Source organism: Taudactylus pleione, unplaced genomic scaffold, assembly GCF_031769625.1.
Source record: "Taudactylus pleione unplaced genomic scaffold, aTauple2 ptg000046l, whole genome shotgun sequence".
Taxonomy (NCBI): Eukaryota; Metazoa; Chordata; class Amphibia; order Anura; family Myobatrachidae; genus Taudactylus; species Taudactylus pleione.
The window spans coordinates 11,674,970-11,697,119 of NW_028284448.1; the positions used below are offsets into that span (position 1 = coordinate 11,674,970).

A 22,150-nucleotide genomic window follows, 5' to 3' on the forward strand; every position below is an offset into this window, starting at 1 on the left:
TTATAGGAATAGTTGTGTTTAGTTTTTTCGCTAGACCCCCTGAATTGAACCAGGAGAGAGAGAGAGCTGTGAGATGACCAAAGGGTCTTTAGCAATTTCCTTGGCCTCAACCCATGAGCCGTGGTTGTGGTCAATAATTATCCTCCTCAGTTAAGGGTCACTACGAGCTCTTCACAGAATTGCACCCTCGACCCTGTTCTCATGTGCTTGTTAGACCAGAGATTACATGACACTATAACATAATGTGCAGGTTCGGTTTTACTCTGGCCTTTTCGCCAAATTAGTGCATGTTCGGATAAGTTCGGATTCATCTTATTGGCTATCCTAAACAAGCGAGAGACGGATAAACAATTAGATGCCATTTTTGAGATCCGAACATATCTGGATAGAACATATATTGGTAAGTTTTCACATTTTATAATGAAACTCAGGCAGAAAAACCATGGCATGTTTGAGACTGCAATATTATTATTATAATTTTGATGTGAAACTTCTTTGGTGGCAGTGACTCATACCGGAAGTGTAATGAAAAAGCGTCATGGAGGTGCAGTTATACAGGAATGGCCAGCAGAGGGAGTGTTGCCACCACCAAACTAGAAATAAAAATAGCCTTTAAAGTAATGTTTGAGAATATGCCCACAGGTTATGATCCATCAAACTACTGCAAGTGACACAGTTCTACCAAGGAGGACATTAGCATCAAAGTGGGCGAGGCTGTCTTTACATAAAGGTGATACTTAGTATGATTGCTTCACTCACAACCAACCAGGTTGTGCAACATTAGGCTTAGTATTACATGTATCGGTGCATCTAGTGGGAAATAGTAGCTAGTGCAAGATCTAACAAACACAGCATCTTCTCTAATGCATGCGGCCGGTCATTACTGCATCCGCAATCCTTAAACTTTCCGGTGACATGTCTTTCTATTGCTTTGACACCATAGATCACACTCTTCTGCAAACCTTTAATTCCACACACTTTTGTTCAGATCCCTTTAAACCTATCAAAACGCTCCTTCAATGTTTCTAACATATTCAACCCACATCACCACTATCTGTTGGGTTCCTACAAGGTTCTGTATTCAAACCACTGTTACTTTAACTTTTCTTGGTGAACTAATGAGCCAGTAGCACCTCTCAGCTGACAACACACATATCTACCTCTCCTTCACTGACCTCTGCCCCTCTATGCTATCTTGTGTGAACAGCTGGGTGTCTCCTATTTCCACATTGGACATCCTTGTTACCTAAAGATCAACTTGTTCAAAACAGAGTACAACATCTACTCTCCCAAAGTCACCACATCCCTTAAAATACTTCCTTATAGTCAGCAACACCACAAGTCCCTCAGTCTACAAGCCAGCTGCCTAAATGTAACTCATAACTCCACCCTTAGCTTTTATTCTCAGTTTTTTCTTAGTCCTCCATCTACACAGAACTTATATCTACATAGCTTATAGCACAAGTAATTAGTGCTTCTACATTCTTATGCTTGTCTCTGTGTGTCTATGGCCTCCTTACCTTACGCCATGTACTTGTAGCACTTTTAATCCTTTTGCCTGTGACCTCCCTTCTCAGTGACTGCATCTACTAGCTGTTGTCCTGTGTTTTCCTCCCCTTTCTAGCCACTTATACAAAATTCAGCGAGTCCAGAGGTACTGTAAAGGGACCTAACCATTGGCAGATGTATTTCTGAGTGATGAAAGACAAAAGATATCCCTTGAAAATTCCGGTGGCTGTGCTGAACGATATCTGTCATGTACATGACAGATTTTGGCAAACGACGAACGATGAACAATATCGCATGACATCATTCAGGGTGTGGATTTTTTTCTATGCAGCGCTCTGTAGCTGCGGCTAATATCTTTCGTCGTTCACCGCAGATAAACTGCACGATAAAGCTAATATCGTGCAGCTATATGCAATAATTTACCAACATGTTGGAGAGATGATAGATGCGATTTAATCGGCTGCGGGAGTGCGCATCTGTAATCGTTCAGGGCCTATCCATTAGCACAGGGGTTCCCAACCACGGTCCTCAAGGCACACTAACAGTCCAGATTTTATGGATAGCCATACTTGAGTACAGGTGACTTAATTAGTACCTCAGTTATTTACATTTAACCATCTGTGCTTAAGCATGGATATCACTAAAACCAGGACTGTTAGTGTGCCTTGAGGACCGAGGTTGGGAATCACTGCATTAGCAGATATAATGAACGATATATCGTTCAATCATTCATTTTATCTGCTAATGGATAGGCCCCTTAAGTGCGGCATACAGCTGTACTTCCTCGAGTCGCAAGCTTACTCGCTGCTAAAAGGATCAATCCCAAAGTATGTATTGCATGGTGTGTGAGCAGTTCTTGTGTACTACGCATAAGTATCAGGACTACTATAATAATTCTATTTATCTTGCATGCGCTACTGTTTTATATAACCCATAGTTACATTATCATTTCCACTATTCATTCACACTTACTGCAATCTCTCTACAGGCCGACATGGATATTCCTGTACCTTCAATTTGCTTCAGTGCATATTCTTTGTCATCTTTTCTGTAAAAGCCAGAAATAAAATATTAATAATAGTCATGAAGAGATACCATCTAAAATTAAGATTTCTACAGTTATATGCACTCTAGCAGCAAATGGCTGAAAGCTCTCTCAAACATTGGTATAAACTAGTTTACTTGATACCCTTTTATTTAATTTACTCCTTTATATTTGAAATCATTTTTGAACCTACTTGCACCTTAGGAGATTTAGAAGAGACATTTAAAGTAAGTTTGCAAGTGCATCCCACCAATGTCCCCTGATGGACCCGTCAATCGAGAAACGTCTGTATAAATAGGAAATTCAAGGGTCTATGTACTAAGCCTTGAGAGAGATAAAGTGGATGGAGATAAACTACCAACCAATCAGCTCCTGTTATTTTTCAAACACATCCTAAAATGTGACAGTTAGGAGCTTATTGGTTGGTACTTTATCTCCATCCACTTTAAACCTCACTAAAGCTTAGTACATAGACCACAAAATATCTCAATGTGGTGATTCAATTGTGAGCTCCGATGGCGCACGATGGAGCAATAAAAATGTTGCTCCGTTCGAGAGCGAACAGCCAGACTTTAGGTGGTTTTAGCTGTTTTACACGGCTAAACCTGGTCTAATTGGGTGCAACAAGCACGATAATTAATGGGCGCCCAAAAACAATTTAATTACAACATTGGGTGCACATTAATTAATGCGCCCTAAAAAAAAACAATTGAATCGTCCCCAATGTAAGATCATTACACTGAGTTAACCAATTATGAAACTTGTTTTATACAACTAAAGGCCATATCCAAATAGACGTGAAAACGTTAAGTTTTCGCACACAAAAACATTGTTCTCCCAAATGGTGTCACTTTTTGCATTTATCACGTCTGTTTTATGCGTAATCCTATTGCAAAAGATGCAATGCGCCATTCGCCCAAAAAATTTACTTGGCATTAGCGGCAAATGAAAATGGAGAAATCTGTCTGTACCCCAAAAAAGGGTAACAGTGTAGATGTGTAATAGTGGCCAAAATCAAAGGGTTTGGGGTATTTAAACTGTGTAAAGTGGCTGTTATATGCATTTTTCATGAAGTGAAAAAATGATAGAAAGCTATATTTTTTTGGGGAAATAAATACTGTAGTTAAGTTGGGGTCTCTGGAGTACAATAAAATGGGTGTATGTTTTTTTTTTTGTCATAAATGTGCATTAAAAAATGTCTTTCCCTTGCACCTGCAATCCCAAAAATACCAGTCCCATCCATACAGCCCCACAAAATACCTACCCCATTACTTTACACCCAAATGACATGTTATTATTGGCCAAATGAAGCCAATTAAAAATATATTTTTGCCTAGTCATTAAGGAGGGTGCTCAAGGAGTTCTGAACCAAATCCTGTCATTCAGCCAAATTTAGGGATTTTGCACAGCTTTTCACCTGCTCTGAGATGATGAGAACATATTGGCGCTTTTGACTATGGAGAATTTGCAAGTGCGAAAAGCTGCGGCTAATAAGATCTTTGGTAAAAAGTTTGCACAGGTGTAACCACTGTTACAAATGTAATAATCTGCTATTAATGGTGGTCACACATACTGTGAATATTATCTGTGCAACTGGATCAAAACATAGGCTAGATCTGGAAACGCAAACATGGCCTTTCTTTCTTTTTTTATGTTTAATTATACCAGACAGGTATTTTACGGACTAGAGAGGAAAGAAGAGATATATATATTGCAAAATTATCACTTATTCTCCCTCAGGCTTGTGTCTATCCATAATACTAATACCAAAAACGGTGATAATCTTGTCTTCAGCTAATACTTGGAGCAACAATAAATACAAAAGGATCTTATTTAAAGAGAGCCTATCAACCTCACACAACTGCATAATAAACAGAGGGTGCATATGTAAAATATGTTTATATTTACTTTACCATATAACTGTACAGTTTATTCTACATTACCTTTACTGTGTATTAAAAAAGCTCTGACACTGAAAATTCAAAATAGAATGGACCTATAACCACATTTCTTACAAACATCAATATCTCCCATGCCTGCAGTATTCAGAACTCTGTAAAGTAGCTGTTATATAGCAGTGGTTGGGGAACAGAGGTAAATTACCCCACATGGGGTAAAACTGAAATACCTGGGGGTAATGGATGCAGGGCAGGAGATGAACGTGAACCGGGTGTGCCGCTGCAGCCCGGCGCCGCAGGGAGGCTCTAAGCCGGACGCCTGCTGAGATGTTACCAGCGTGCGCCCAGCTCCTTCCCTGCAGCCCCGCTTAGCCGGAGGCTGGAGTTCTCTTCTGAACTCCAGCTTCCTCCTCTCTCCATGCGCACTATGGGAGAGACGTCATGACGTCTCTCCCATAGTCCCGAGGAGCAGCCGGGCAGACAGGACGGCGGCGGATGCAGGAGCGGGGATTAAGGTAAGTGTTTTTTTGGGGGGGGGGTTTTGTACAAGCGGCACTACAGGGGCATAACTATGGGGACACTGCTACAGGGGCATTATATGGGGGCACTACTACAGGGGCATAACTATGGGGGCACAACTATGGGGGCACTGCTATAGGATTTCCTTCCTTTCAAATCAAGGGGGTAACGTCGGCGTATCTAAATATCTTTTGGGGTAAAAAGGTAAAAAAGTTCCCTGACTCCTGTTATATAGGAATGCTCATTAAATTATTATTATCCTTTATATGGCACCACAAGTGTTCTGCAGCGCCTTGCAAACTACATAAACAAGTAAACAAGAAACCAGTGACTTACAGTACAATACAAGCAGTGGTTAAAGTGGGCCGGAACAGGGCGGAGCTGCATTCCGTCAGTTCTTTTTGGAGGCAGAACTTCTCCAGCCCACCTTACCCAGCCAGTTAGCAGTTAGCCAGGCGCCCATTCCGATTTGGTTACCAGCGGGCGCCCAGCTCCTTTCCTACAGCGACAGCCGGAGGCTGGAGTACACTTGGGATTCCGCAGTGGGCACTATGGGAGAGACGTCATGACGTCTTTCCCATAGTTCTGAGGAGAAGCCAGTCAAATGGCAGGAGCGGGGCTTAAGTTAAGTATTGTGTGTTCCTGTTTTTTTGTGTGTAAGGGACACTACTACTGGGGGCATTACCACTGGGTGAATTTCCACTGGAGGCGTTACCACTGTGGGCACTGCTTAAAGGGCACCACTACTGGGGACACTGCATAAGGGCACCACTACTGGGGACACTGCATAAAGGGCATCACTACTGTGGGCACTGCATAAAGGGCACCACTACTGGGGGCACTGCATAAGGGCACCACTACTGGGGGCACTGCATAAGGGCACCACTACTGGGGGCACTGCATAAAGGGCACCACTACTGGGGGCACTGTATAAGGAGCACCACTACAGTGAACATTGCATAAGGGGCACCACTACTGTGGGCATTGTGTAAAAGGGACACTTATGTGGTATAATGTGAATCAGGCACTATATGCAGTGTAATGTGAATAAGATTGTGCTACAGTGTGGCATAATTTGGAGATACTATTGTTTGACCATGCCCCTTTGTTTTGAGATGACAACCCTTTTTTTAGCGGCGCACTCTGTCCCTTTATTAAAACTCGCCGAGCACAGGACCAGGGGGGGGGGGGGGGGGGGGAGAGGTATGTGGTTGGAGTGAGTTCCACCATGTCTCTATGACCACTTTTAGCACAGAATACAAGGCAGGGCAAGGACAAGGGATATATACATACTTGCCAACTCTCCCTCATTGCCAGGGAGACTCCCTGAAATTGTAGCAATCTCCCTGTCTCCCTGAAGAGCCAAGCAATCTCCCTCATTTCATCCTTACCCCCATTATGAAGCTGTTATATTAAAAGACAGAGATATATACATTCAAATGGGATCATTAGTGTCATTTCCTTGCATTGGTTATTATAAAGGCACAAAGATCCCTATGAATTTCCGAAAAGTATAGTGTGTTTTCATCAACAAACAGATCTTTCTGACTGCTTTTGGGCTAGTTTACATTTGGATGTAAGTCAGGTTTAGGACACGCCTCTTAGATTTATCAGTACACGCCCACTGTAACACGCGCTCATAGGTGCTGCTTTCACAATCTCCCTGAAATGTTTTTTCAAAAGTAGGCAAGTATGGATATATACATTGTTGAATTAGCGATCATAACACATAGAACACTATGCTGCAGGTCATTTTTGAGTCATAAACATACTTATAAACACAGTTAAAGCAAAGGCAAAATACAATGTTTTGTTTACGCTTTTAACAAGCATTCTTTTTGTACAAGGTATTTTTGACACAGAGAGGGAGAGGCACAAATATATTGCAGCTATTTTCTCAAAAGTTGTATGTGTATTAACAACTTTACATAGTGATTAGAGTTTTATATAGATTAGATTTTTCAAAACTGCATGACTGATACTGCTATGTACATGAAACAGAGGTTCCCAAACTCGGTTGTCAAGGTACCCTAACAGTCCAGGTTTTAAGGAAATCTTAATAAGTGCTCAGTCAATTTGATTTAAACACCTGTGCTCAACACATGGATATCTCTATAACCTGAACTTGGGGTGCCTAGAAGTCCAAGTTTGCACACAAATGCTAACTATAAATAATAAACAAATGCTAAATATTTGCTCCTATGCATTACCGGATTTTCATTCCAACCAACCAACTAGTTGGATGGTTGGAGGAAAGTTGGTCTGGTGTACAGCCAGGTTAACGAATAATACATTTAGTAAAGTAAAATAAAAACTGCAGTAGTAAGTGACCTTACAACGGAAGAACCTACTTTTTGGACATTCGCTCCTAAAGACAAAGGGCCTGATTCAGAGCTGAACGCTCTGACCAGAGCGCTCGCTCTGAATCAGGGCCCTCCTACCTTTTTTTGGAGCGTCCTCATGGATGCTGATCCTCATGGATGATAGCGAGTGTCCATGATGATGGTCGCGATGGTCTTGACCATCGCGACCATTGGGCTTGCGACGGAGACCCTGCGGTAGGGTCTCGCTGCCGCAAGCCCTGGAGTGATTTTATCTCTATCAGAGCCAAAATCACTCCCACTGACATCACTAGTGATGTCAGTGGGGCCGGCTTGAGACGGTAGGCATTCCCATGGGAATGCCTCCGTCTGGCAGGCACGCCCCCGGCACGCCCACCAAAGGGGGCATGCTGTCAATCAACATCGGCAGCACACCCCCTTTGGTGCGAGACCCGGAGCGATGGAGAGCCCGTCGCTCACCGGGTCTCGTGCATGCGCACGACGGTGCTCCCTCCGTTGTGCGCATGCGAAGTGGGGGAACATCGACCCGCTTGCGAACGTACTGCCGTTCTCGAGCGGGTCCGAATGACCCCCAAAGTCCACAATGGTAAATTAAATGGCTGAGATGTGATTGCTCGATCGTGTCATCACAGCATTGACACCTGTTGCACAATGACACGATTTGCATCATCACAGCTAGGGGCCATGATGGTGTAATTGTGCTGCAAGGGTGGTGCTTCACAACACATAACATGTCATAGATGAAAGTCGGCTATGAAGGTGCACGAGGGCCGTCCAATACAATACAGTGGAACAGCTCACCATCAAAATTAATCTGGGGGCCACCAGAAGTGTGTCTAAAATGACAGTTCAGCGAACCCTGCTGCGTATGGGGCTCCGAAGAAAACGGATGGTCACTGCACCTATGCTATGGAGGTGCGTCAACGGAAAAGGCTTCAATTTTCACGCCTGCATCGGGATTGGACCTCGCTGATTGGCGAATGGTTGCCTTCTCCGATGAATCGCGTTTTCTGCTTTATCGACGGATGGACGTTGGCGTGTCAGGCGAGAAACATCGGAGAACAAACACCCTGCAACCATAGCTGGAAGAACCCAAGCTGGTTGTAGCAGTGTTATGGTCTAGGGAATGTTTTCATGGCATTCTCTGGGCCCACTCATCCATGTGGAAGGCACCCCCAACTGATTTGATTATGAATCCATCCTTGCAGAGCATGTACACCCATACATGCTAATTGTCTTCCCTGAGGCGGAAGGGATCTTCCAGCAAGACAATGCAACATGTCACACGGCTAGAAATGTCCGACAGTGGTTGGACAAGCACGACCAAGACTTCCAAGTACTTCCCTGGCCTCCTAATTCCCCGGACTTGAACCCAATTCAGCATCTGTGGGACCACCTCGATCATTGTGTTGGCTCTACGGATACTCCACCATGCACCCTCCAGCAGCTGTGGGATGCACTGCAGTCAGCATGGATGTGTGCCGAACCATTTTTGCCGGATTTGGATTTGGTTCTAATTCGTCGTCCGGCTTTGGATTTGCCAAACTGCGGTGACTGGCTTTGGATTTTTTTACAAAAATTGACAAAAAAAAAAAGCTACAAATCACATAAATTGGGCTTTTTTTTCTTCCTAGCGTATTATTAACCTCAATAACCTTAATTTCCAGTCAATTTAGACCACCTTACAGTTTATATTATAGTTTTCACCATTATTGGCCAAAGGTTGCAGTGAGCTGACTGGTTACCAAGCGACAAAGCAGCGGCACAGACACCACAGTTTAAAGCACATCTATGACACATTGCCACACGACAGTGGCAGAAATGAAAAGTAGTGCACCTACCCAGTGGGGTACGGCCAGCAGAGCCACAGTGCACAATCTTATTCACCTTATACCGCACATAGTGCCTCTGATTCACATTACATCATAAAGTAGTTCTCTTATTTATGTTACGACACACAGTAGTCCACCTTTTACACAATGCCCACAGTAGTGACCCTTTTACACAAAGCCCACAGTAGTAATGCCCTTTATACAATGCCCACAGTAGTAGTGCCACTTATACAATGCCCCAAGCAGTGGTGTCCCTTACACAATGCCCCCAGCAGTGGTGTCCCTTACACAATGCCCCCAGCAGTGGTGCCCCCTATGCAGTCCCCTTAGTAGTAGGGCCCCCTATACAGTGCCCCCAGTAGTAGTATGCCCCCCAGTAGCAGTGCCCCCATTAGCAGGCCCCCAGTAGTAGTATGCCCCCAGTAGTAGTACTGCCCCCATTAGCAGGCCCCCAGTAGTAGTATGCCCCCCAGTAGTATGTCCCCCAGTAGCAGTGCCCCCAGTAGTCCCTCATTAGCATGCCCCCAGTAGCAGTGCCCCCCAGTAGTAGTGCCCCAATTGGCATGCCCCCAAGTAGTATGCCCCATTAGCATGCCCCCCCAGCAGTAGTATGCCCTCAGTAGTAGTAGGCCCCCAGTAGTAGTAGGCCCCTATTAGCAGGCCCCCAGTAGCGCCCCCTTAAAAACACACATGTATATATATATAAAAAAAAAAAAAAAAAAAGAAACTTACCTAAATCCCCACACCTGCCGCCGTCCGCTCTGCTCTGCTGTATTAAGCGTGGAGGGAGCCGGAATGAATGAGCTCCAGCCGGCTCCCTCCGGGGGCGCAGCAGCCAATGAGAGTCTGCCTGACTCTCATTGGCTGCTATTACAAACACACAGCTGCCGCTGGCGGCTGTGTGTTTGTGTCTGTGTAGGGCAGAACGCTATCACAGAGGAGCCCTGACGTCGGATTCTCTTGCGAGAATCCGACATCAGGAGGCCGCCGTTCGGCCCCGAACGGGGATCCGAGTCAGGCGGGGAACACCCGAACAGGGTTTGGGTGGACTCGGATCCCCTATGTTCGGAGCGGTTCGGATTCCACAGAATCCGAACACTCATCTCTAGTTTAAAGTGTTGTACCACATTGCAACTGTGACTGAATAACGAAGTCATATGACTAAGCAGACCAGAGTAAGTAGTCATCTGTAAGCAGATTCTTACAAAGTGGTGTCATTTGTGGGTTCCTTCTGCCAGCCGCGTTCCGTGTGGTAGAAACTAGATGCTGCCTGCTGGGTGGGCGAGTCAGGTTAACCGGCCCATAAGATCGGTTTCATTTGCAAGTTTGGACCAGCAGGGAAAGGGTTAAAGGAGAAAGCAAAGTGTGCTTCAGTTTTATTCCCTCTCCTCTTCTCCCTGCCTTGTTAAACCTCATTCAGAGGCGCTTGCAAAATGCGAGCGCTCGCTCTGAATGATGGCGGCCGCATCTAAAAAATGATCCGGCCTCCTGGCCGCTCGCTAGGCTGTGGGTTACCACCCATATCTTTAACGAGCGGCCAGGATGACGGTCGCGATGGTCAAGACCATCGCGACCATCGCCCCAGTGAGCTTTCGGCTCTATTAGAGCCGGAAGCTCACCGCTGACATCACGAGTGATGTCAGTGGGGCCGCCCCCAAAGGGCAGGCGTTCCGTCAGGAACGCCTCCATTTGTGTAGCCACCTCCCCGCCCCGCCTGCAAAACGGCCGCCCCTTTTGTAGTAAGTCCCGGAGCAAGATAATTTTTCTCTCGCTCTGGGGCTTGCGCATGCGCAAATCATCGACCCGCTTGCGAGTGCTCAAGCGCTTGCAAGCGGGTCTGGATGAGACCCTTGGTGTGGTGCAGTTACCGGTGCAGAAAAAAGCTAAGGGGAACTGGTTCCTACGTGTAAGCTGTGCAAACCCATTTACAGATAACTTTTTTTTTGTTGTTTGATACCTCCCCAGGAGGTAATACACACCCACTAGCAGCTAAGTCTCTATAAGTGTCAGAAAATTGGCCTGTCGGTGTAAGTGAAGGGATTTTTCGCTATTCCATCAGCTCGGATAGCAAGATGGAGGAAATCCTCCGGGCCTTAACTAATGTGGTCCCCACACAGCAGGCCCAAATGTTAGCCATCGACAAGGCCCAGGTGAAGAGCAACAGACTGTTGCAGGCAGAGCTCAGTCACTATGACCGGGTGAGCACGGGCCTGCCGTCATAAAAAAGATGACACCCTCGGGCAACATTGAGCTATTTCTGTTGTCATTTGAAAAGACTGCAATAGAGAAGTGGGTGGAAAAATTGGCTCCTTACTGGATGAGCTTGGCACATCGGGCCTATGTGGAAACGCATGAAGAACAGGCAGCGAGTTATCCGCAACTAAAGTATGCGATTCTGGTGCAGATAGGAGTAACAGGGACCTGTTTTACTATGTCCTCATCCACGGGTAGTCCATTGCTGTTTTGAATGACCATCCTGACACAACAGGCGATGTTAGCATTAGTGGAATCGGGCAGTGAAATCACCTCGGTATCCAGCATCCAGCACCGTAGTTCCAGAAAGCTTAATGACCCAGCTACCGTCAGTAAAAAATCTTATGCAACCACAGGGCCACCAAGGAATATGACCGTGTCTGCCTTCCCATTACTGCGAGGGGACAAGCGCTGCAAATGGTGCCTGCAATAGTATCAATGCTGCAATACCCCATTCCGGGAAGTTGTTGACCAGATCGGTCCGGACATGCTGGCAACTGAGTCACAAGCCAGACGTCCGGCCCAACTTAATCCTGTTTTTAATACCCTGAAACCGGAGGGAGAAACCAAGCAGAAATATCTGGAGCCTGGGTATCAGGCTTTGACTGTATCTAGACCAGCGTTTAGAAAACGGGAAGAAGTAGTCCTGGGTAGGGAAAGTTAGGAGGAAACAGAAACTTTGTCAGCTGGTGGAGACGATTGGCCCCCAGTTTCCAGGACTGTATCCCTCCAGGACTTTGCTTGAGACCAGCTTAATGATAGTGCATTGAAAAATGCCTATAGATATGTGGTGAATGTGAATGAAGTACGGGAAGTTGAGAGACAAGCCGAGGGAAAACCATACTTTATAGTAGAAGGGGACCTGCTACATAGGGCAGCAGTGGTACAGGAGAAAATAATCAGCCCTTATTACCACAGGTACATGACCCTTTAGTATTGGCAGCGGCCCATACACACACCTTATGTGGGGGCATTTGGGAGGAGAAAACTCTCAATTGGGTGCTTCAGAGATTTTACTGGCTGGAATCAGCATGGCGGTCAAGAGACACCGCCAAGCCTGCGCCGTGTGCCAGCGAACTGCCCTAAACCAGATTACCAAGAACAATAACAATAAAAAACACTCAAGTATAGGGAGCAACACCCCACAGCAGCTCTGGTTTAACTAGTGAAACACCACTTCATATAGACACATACAACAAAGAAAAACCATAAGCGCTTAGAGGTAAAAGTCCAAAGGAAGATGATAATCCCAAAAGATGCAGCTTTGCTGTCTCAGCGTAGCTCTCCTATTCTCTCATAACTCCCAACGTGGAATTTCATAATATGAGAAACAGAATAAAATACAATGTGTTACACAACTGTCTGTTCTGATACACACAAAAACTATATAGATAGCCTGCAGAATCCCAAGGACGTGTTCTGCAATAGATGGCATATAGTAAATACACCCTGGTGCACTGGACAGGGATATATAAGAAAATGCATACTGGAAGCTGACTTAAAATGACCATAAAGCAGTATCATAAAGGTCTCTTTACTCCATATATTTTCTTCAACTTCCCATAGGTCATATATGAAATTAAAATTTTCAGGATGTTGATAAAAATCATCCTTTAATATACAATACATATATTTAAAAAACTGGAAATAATACATCCATACCCAGATAGTAATTTAGCCTGATCCATACACTTTTCAGATGGTAACAGAACCCGAGTGCTCTAATGAGGTGTATAGGTAGGCTTCATGGGCATGGAGTGTATTCCCACAATCACTCACAAATCGTTTCAACGCTCGCTGGCGTCTTTGTCAAGACAGTTGTGTAACACATTGTATTTTATTCTGTTTCTCATATTATGAAATTCCACGTTGGAGTGATCAGAGAATAAGACAGCTATGTTGAGACAGCAAAGCTGCATCTTTTCAGATTAACAAGATCCCCGGTGCCTCTTCCCATAATCACAGTTCAGTTTAAATGGATTGCCATGGACCTAGTCTGCCCAAGGACATCAAAATGTCCTGGTAGTTGATTATGCATACAACGATATCCTGAGGTGATACCCAAAAGAGTCCCAAAAGAAATCATAATGGATCAGGGTATTCCCTGCATGTCGGGTTTAATGAAGGAGTTATGTATATTGCTAGGGATAGAGTTTACAGACCTCTGTCTATTACCTGCAAATGGATAGGTTCATTGAGCGGTTCAATAGGATCCTTAAAAAATGATTAGGCAAGCTATGGCTTAAGAGAGACTGGGATACCATGTTGCATTACCTCATGTTTGCAGTATGGGAGGTACCACAAGGTGTCAACAGAGTTCAGTCCCTTTGAATTTCTGCTTGCAAGACGACCCCGTGGAATTTTGGATATTCTCATAGAGGGATGCTAACAACAGGGACCCAAGGAACCAATTATTGTAGAGTTTGTGGATCAGTTGTACAATCATTTACAACAAATCGGTCTGTTGGTAAAACAAGAAGCACAGGGGCGGCAGAAGAGGAGTTAGACACCCGAGCCACCATACGCACCTTTAATCCAGGTGACAAGGTGCTTGTCCTGGTGCCCACCCAAGAGAGCAAATTGTAAGCGCACTGGCAAGGCCCTTATGAAGCCGTAGGACCTGTAAATGATCAGGTACAGCAGCTGGGTAGACGCCAGCTAGAGCAAGTCTATCACGTCAACTTGTTAAAGCAATGGGTAGAGGAAACCCCAACGCTGGGAGCAATGAAAACTGAGGACTGCACAGTTACCATAGAGTGTTCCCAGACACAGACGACAAGCGTTAAAAATGGTAGCTCGAAATAAAGATGTTTTCTGGGCTATTCCATGGCGTACCAAGATAACTGAACATGATATTGTCACCCCACCAGGGTTTGTAGTTAAGCAATGACCTTGCAGAATATCTGAGGCAAGAAGGGCCGCAGTGAAATTAGAGGTGGAGGACAAGTTACAACTCGGGGTAGTGGAGAAGTCCACTGAGTGGAATAATAGTCCTTGTACCAAAACCCTCGGGAGCCATGCACTTCTGTAACAATTTTAGGAAGTTAAACAAGGTGTCCAGGTTTGACACATATCCGAAATTGCGTGTGGATGAGCTACTGGAAATGCTCGCCAGTAGTCAGTATTTGACTATCCTAGATTTAACAAATGAGTACTGGCAAATGCCACTCACTACTTCAAACAAACACAAAAAAGCCTTTTTGACACCAGAAGGGCTGTTCCAGTACAAGATGCTGCCGTTTGGCTTGCATGGGGCTCCAGCCATGTTCCAGCAGGCAATGGATAAACTGCAGAAACTTCACTTAGAATATGCCACCGCTTACCTCGATGACATAGTCATCCATAGTCAGAACTAGGAATCTCATCTATGGACTTTCCTGGCTTTGGTCTGTTACTACCGGCGGTTTGTTCAAAACTTCGCTATCCGAGCCGCTTCATTGACAGAATTCCTTAATAAGAACAATCCGGACAGGTCCAAATCCTCAGAGACCGCATGGAAGGATTTGAAAGAAGCCTTGTAATTTTGAGGCTAGATTTTTCTGCAAACAGGTGCCTCTGGGACGGATCCCACAGTTGTCCCAGAGAGTGGAGGCCAAGGAAAGACTGGTTCTTTTCCTCAGCTATAAACTCCTCCCGAGAGAAAGGAAGAGATGGGGAGTTGGAAATTTTTTTTTTTTTCTGGGACAAGAGTCCGTTTTGCCAAGTATGACAAAGCTAAGGGGAAAGGTATGTTTGCAAAGGGGGTGCTTTGCCACTTTGATGTCCACAACAGAACTCATTCCCTAGAAAAATAGGCAGACAGGCTTAAATATCCTGATGATACCTGCAGGAAGGGTCCTACACACAAGTGCACTACATGGATGCGATTGGTTTGGGATGTGCGGGGAGGATAAAAAGACATCCGATTGGCGGGGCTTCTGACGCTGAATAGCAGCCGGACAATAGCTAGGCCTGGTGGGTTCAGCTAATGTCAGGAAGCCAAGGAGTGTGTCAATTGTTGTATTATAGTGTATCTGTGATTAATTAAAGCAGCCATCTGACTAAGCAGACCAGAGAGAGAAATCATTTGTAAGCAAGATTCTTACAAAAATAAGATAATTATATAAACAAAATTGTGCCATTAATTGTTACAACAGCATTGCATAAATAGAATAGGGTGTGTTTACAGAGACTTGCATAAGATCATTTGGTGATCAGACTAGGCTTGTAGCATATGGGTGAGGTATGTACATTATGTAGCACAGTCCATGCTCAAGGATCTAAATTGTGACAAAACTCATATTCTACATACAGAAACTAGCACAGTAGGCCAGAACTAGAGATGGAAATTAGAATTTGTGCCAAATATAATGAGTCACTGGTGTCTGCTACACAGTGTTGTATCTCACAGATAAATAGGTAAGAAATAGGTGCAAACAAACAATGCAGTGTCCACTTTAGCACATAAATTGAATTGTGATTTATTGTGCTGTTTACTCTGCTCTGGAACTCTTTCAAGTCTTCTCATAGCAGCAGAAAACTATGTTCTTTTATTTTTCAACAACCCTCTACCACTATGAAAAAAACTTATCTCCCCACCTTACCCTCTCGTGACTGGCAGAGCAGTGTCTTAACCAAACAATGGCCAAAGCCCTTCATCAAGTGGTACAAGCTACTATTTGCTCTTAGCATTGAATGTGTTACCTCCCAAAACTAACTTTCTTGCAAAGTTGAATAAAAAAAAAAAAAAAAAAAAAAAAAAAAGGCTTTCGCCTGTTCCCCATCTGGGCTATACACATTTACCAATCAGCCACTCAATATGTCTGGCCTAACATCACAACTTGATAGGTAGTGAAGATGTCAGTGTTGGTGCTCCCTGCAGCAAGAGTATGGGAGGTCGATGGGTCGCCCGTACACACATGCAGATTACGTCGTTCACATACATATCGTAGCGTTCCCGCTAGGCTGTTTTAGCGGGGCGTGGCGCCCTGCCCTCCTTCTGGAAGGCAAAAAGCGCCCTGCCCTCCAGAAGGAGGGCAAAAAGCGCCCTGCCCTAACAGCCTGCGGGAGCAGTCTTCACCCGCGGGTCGCAGTGTCCCGCGGGTGAAGAAATATGCGGTGACCCGGTCACCGCCGGAGAATAGACGCCGGGCGCATGCACCCGGCATCTATTCTCCCTTTCTGCAGCGCTTGGGGGCTGCCCGGCATGTCCGTAAGTGCCGGGCACGCCGCCAAGAGTGACAAAAAAAGAGGATGCGTCTTATAGACACGCCCCCTTTTCAATGACCATGCCCCCTTCTCGGTCGCGCACGAACATGCCCTCTCTAGCTCCGGCGCCCTGCCTCACGCCGGAGCTAGAGTGAACACTAATATCGGGTGTACACGTCTGCAGATGCACTCGTGATATATAATTCGCTGATCAAACGATATATCAACAAATGTGTACCCAGTATTAGACTTTCAAAGATATACCGTTATCTACCACCAAAATGCTCTGGCTACTGCCAAACATAGATGCTGTAAATATCTTCTCTCCGGTCAGGCTACTAACCTCAAAGGCCTTTTATTACATTTAAATCTATTCTGACCCCTCCCAAACCAACCCTTCCTGCCACAATTATGCCCAACATCTGGCTTCCTACATTAAAACAAACCACAATGTATAAGAAACAACCTCCTCCATGTGTTTCCTGCAATCTCTGGCAAATTCTCTTCAATTTATCCCACAAATGGAGATGATGTATCTACACTTCTTCTGCTCCCATTCTACGGCTTGTCCACTAGACTCAACATCATAAGTCAATTGATCACTGTCACCTGTGCTCATCATAAATGTAACAAAAATCTGTGATCTTTCACTCCTATTCTGAAAAATAGAAATTTTGACCCAAACGCTCTCATATATTATTGTGCCATCTCTCAACTCCCATGCCCTTCCATGCTTCTTGGCAGACTTTCCTGAACTCACACATCCTATATCTTCAGTCAGGATTTCAATTCTTACACTCCGCAAAGTAAGCTGGTTATGGTGGCCAATGATATGATCACTCAAAATCAGTGAGGACACACTGGTTTTCACCAATCAGTTGTATTACCACAAGGCTCGGTCCTAGGCCCTCTGATCTGCTCTATTCATGCCACTTTTCTTGGAAAACAAGATTTTTTGTATTTCAATATCATCTTTAAGTAGATGATACCCAAAATCTGTCAATCCTCTCTGGATCCCATATGATCGATGATGGCCTGCATTACTCAAAGTATTTCTGATAATTCAATTTCAGTGTCCTCTCAACAAACTCAAGCAAAAACTAAGCTAACTCCCACCAGCCAGCAGAAGCTACAGATGTGTCCTCATACACTATTGCTACAGCCCCTCTCGGCAAAAGGTCCCGTGCGACTTTGCTATTGCCGAGCATCTTTTTTGCCCACAAATACGTCTTGTTCTAGGACGCACCACAAGACTTTACTGATTAATTTGATATGTGACACTTGTATATCTGTGTGTGACGGAGTCTGTATCTGTATGTGAAGTGCTACAATGTAGTGGCCACAATTTTTTTCACCCCAAATTCTATTGTGCTTTGTATACAGACTCAGTCAAACACAGATGTACAAGTTTCACATGTCAAATTAATCAGCGCAGTCACCTGGTGCGTTCTAGTACATCGCATTGCAACTTCGATGCATTTTCTGGCAACAAAAAGAACACCAAAAAGATGCTCAGCACTAGCAGAGTCGCACGGGACCTGCCAGCTCTCTCGCGCCAGATTTCTGGCACCACGTGGCGTTTTGACGCTAGGTGTATGAGGACACATCTGTACCTACCCGACATCTCTATTTATGTTGAAAACACAACAATATACAATACCCCTCAATGCTTGCTGCTTCAGTGTCTTTCTTGTTACATACATCTAAGAAATATTTCCAGAATGTTTATGTACCTCACACAAGCCACTGCAAAACTTAAATTCATGTACTTACTATCTCCGGCATTTACGCTATCCAACATTTTCATCCCTGGCTGGGTTTGGTCATAGTGTAAAAGGTAGGTATTTATAATTATGTACAATTACTGACCTTTTACACAGGAAAAAATCCAGCCATGAACGAAACGCTTTGGATAGAGACCATTTTGACAAAGGCCAGCTTCCATAATTCCAGGTCCTGCTGCGTTCCATGTACATCACTGTGCACTTCACAGCAGCAAGGATCACGACAAAGAGCTGAAAGACAAATCTCTATAGAGCTACGCGAAGTTGGGACTAACAGGACAAGATTTTACGATAAGATATCTGGGTCCCCAAAAAGACTGTAAACAATTTTGCTACACAAATACATCCGTAAAGGAGCTATAAACAGGGCCTGATTCTGAGTCGTACTCAGGAACATATGTTGCATCTAGGGAATTTTAGCAAACTGCACATGCTCCATAGTGAACATACGCTTCTTCACAGATCTACAGGATTCTGAGTTGGAGGGATCTCAGACGTTTCTCGCCATACATAAAATGGTGTCAACTGGGAGGTAACAGTTTGTATGCATGAAACATAACAGTCTTGTGAGAGTATAGTAGTTTATGAGGAGTGATGCCCATTTCAGATGGATCTTCTGAAATCAACAATAGGTAGGTGTGAGTGCCGATTCTATTTATGACGGCTGCACTGGTGAACAGAACAACATGGGGCGGCGCATTGTGTATACATGAAGATGCATGCCTAGTTACTATTACATTCCGCATTCAGCCGCATATGGACCTGTGTGTGACTCAAAATCAGGCCCTTATTCTGCTTGCAGCTGCAAACTCTGTACAATGTCTGTGAGTACTCAATAATTTTATTTATATTTCAATTATCATAGCCAGCATATTTGCACAATAGCCATACCACTCTATGCATTAGCACTATTTTAAAAATGTTGTGAAATTTAGGAGCCCCGCAAATAAAATTTATGAAAACTTGCATGGACAACCTGACATGCCCATCAGATTCGGCCACATGCCCATCCCTGACCCCCAGTTTAGAGTAAGCCACACAGTGGGGCCCCCAATTCAGAGTATGTCACACAGTGGGGCCCCCAATAAATAATATGACACACAGTAGGGATTCAAATTAAGAGTATGTTACACAGTAGGGCCCCCAATTAAGAGCATTTTGCAAACTAGGTCCCTAATTAATAACATGCTTAAAAGGGCCCCACAATATTATATTATTTGCCTTATCCTGTTTTTCCCATTTGTGATGAGATTTTCTTTTTATACCTAAGAGGACTGAATGTACAAAGCTGCTGTAATTTGGCGTGAGGATCCGATGTTACTCAATGTTAGCGATGTACAGTATACAAAGGACTGCGAGGTATTATGGATGTGAGAAAGCGGCTGCAAACATTAGCATATTTTTGCTGCATGCGTAATCGCAGCTGCGATTGCAATAGCGATCCATGCAGAATCACGCCCTTAGTTCCACATTTAACAAGTTCTTATATTTAAACATAGCATTATTTTGAGATTTGTCGTTCCTGGTCTATGTTGAACACTTCAAATGAATACACTGCTACTTTTTCCCGACATTCTCACGTTAGTGCTCCATGCATTTATCAAAGTAAACATTACTCCTCAGTGCTCATAAACTTCCTGACATTTTTTGTCAAGCGTATTTACATTTTTAGACTAACTGGTTTAGTGCTCGCCATGTCCGTACACTGGAAGTTAATAAGCTCTACTGAACCAAAATGAAAACCTAGCCTTAAGGGATTTTCCATATCAACCAGATCAATGTATTTGTGGTACACAGTGTCATCATAAAAAGCAGTAGCAAATGGAAACATCTGCATCAACCTACACAAGACATTTCACTGTGCTACCAAACAATGTAATAGAACTAATAACTGAACACACTTCAATGTGGTAAGAATAAAGTAGGAAGATGAAGTGCATGCAACATTTATCCAACATTTCCACAAATAAATTCATAGTCAAACATTATTAATCAATAGTTAATTGCAATTTGGGAGTCCTTCTTCTGGGTCCTCTATATGACAGAACAACAATTTGCCATATTCAGATTAATGTGATGGAAGTATTCTGGACAGGTTTGGGTTTAAATGGTGAAGATTATCTACTGTGATCTGCATACAGTTTGTCATTATTTACTGTTATTTTTACTAAGAATGGCCCTTAGCATGACAGCAGTGCTATATTTAGACACAATTGTCTATTAGCTATGCAGTGCATCATACATTGATACAAACATGCTTACAGTGATACATTTGGATACAATTAAATATGTAAAGAGGGAACTATTGCTGTTCTCCACACATTCTGCCTTGACATTCACAAGAAGCATTTAAATTAAACTAAAGGCTCCCCATACACGGTGCGATTTGCAAACGTTCCAATCTTGTTTGCTATTTCCCTTGAATTCCTGAACTCTCCCGGTCAAACGATATTGTGCCCACACACGGAACGATTGTACAAACGACATAGATGGGTTGTAAATGACTGCAGATCGTAAACGATATATCATTTGTAGCAAACAACCTCACGATGATGGAATTTAAATAATGGGAGGAAAAGTGACAACATATCGTCCATCATTTTGTTCATCGTGCACACACGAAACGATGTGTGGCAAATTGTGAAAGATAGGTCAATATCTTTCTGCAGGTTCAATTGATCAGCGACGACGATGTACGATGGCGGGGCGCGTATTGGCATCATGATCATCACCACACACGGCACTTTTTACACGATTGGCCATTCCAAGCTATCGAAATCGTGTAAAAAAATCGTACCGTGTATGGGAGCCTTAAGGGGTCAATTCAATGAAACGCGCAGGGGGAGTTGCCATTGTAACGGCATAGAAACGCCAGTAACGACAGATGGGCTCGCCCCGGATTCGTGGATTTTTGTACACAGCCTTATGGGGCTGCAAACAAAAAATTTTGAGTCCAGTATATAGACGCATTTAAGGACTGACAAAATAGGCAGCCACCCTCTCTTCCCTCGCTACCTTATTCATACAAAAAAAAACAACAATGTATAAGGATATAAAGACTGTGCTAATTGGTGAGGGATCACAAATTTAAATGGGTTGCTGCCAGTACTTTGGCCAGGTAGAACTACAAAACCTGTAGCCGTTTGCAAATAAATTAGGAATGTTACCAACGCAAGCACCTGTGTGTAACTTAATTCATAATTTGGTTTTATTAATGAAGGGCCTGATTCAGCAAGGATCGCTATTCTGCTAATACACACGCTATGCAATTGCTAATATCAGCGGTGAAATGCAATGTTTTGCAATCGCATTGCGATCACAGCCTAACATAAGGACGTCCACTTCCCCTCACTCACATCTGTATACTAGGGCACCACAGCGAAACAATCGGTAACTTTCATCTACTTCTTACTCCCCACCAGGGCACCTAACACTTGGTTGCTTAAGCTCTGCTGCTTATGTGGGTGTTATGATCGCTAATGTAGCAATGTATATTATCCATGTCCTTGTCCTGCATTTTCTATTGTACTGTAATTCTTTGGTCACATAATTGTTTATATATTTTGTAATGCGCTGCGGAACACTTGTATAAATAAATAAATAATAATATAATAATAATAGTAGCAGGCGCCGTGCGGTAGGAGCAGGCGGGCCCCGGACTCCAGTCCGGCAGTCCCCTACTGATAGTGGCCCTGATACATATTGGGCCTGATTCAGATTTGTACGCTATTGCTGCCACAGCTGCGACTTTTGCAGGTAAGGATTTGCGGAAATATGCTAG

At 44.0% G+C, this 22,150-nt stretch overlaps 1 protein-coding gene across 3 annotated transcripts in view; it reads right to left on the reverse strand.

The window, feature by feature from the left end:
- The window catches only part of CDK19 (cyclin dependent kinase 19), a 258,639-nt gene that overhangs the window by 202,134 nt on the left and 34,355 nt on the right, over positions 1–22,150 (reverse strand). For all 3 annotated transcript variants that reach the window (XM_088460484.1, XM_088460482.1, XM_088460483.1), the window contains exon 2: positions 2,482–2,557. In XM_088460484.1, coding sequence (XP_088316610.1) covers positions 2,482–2,505 — 24 coding nt within the window. In that variant the 5' untranslated portion in view covers positions 2,506–2,557. The remainder of the gene's footprint in view (positions 1–2,481; positions 2,558–22,150) is intronic.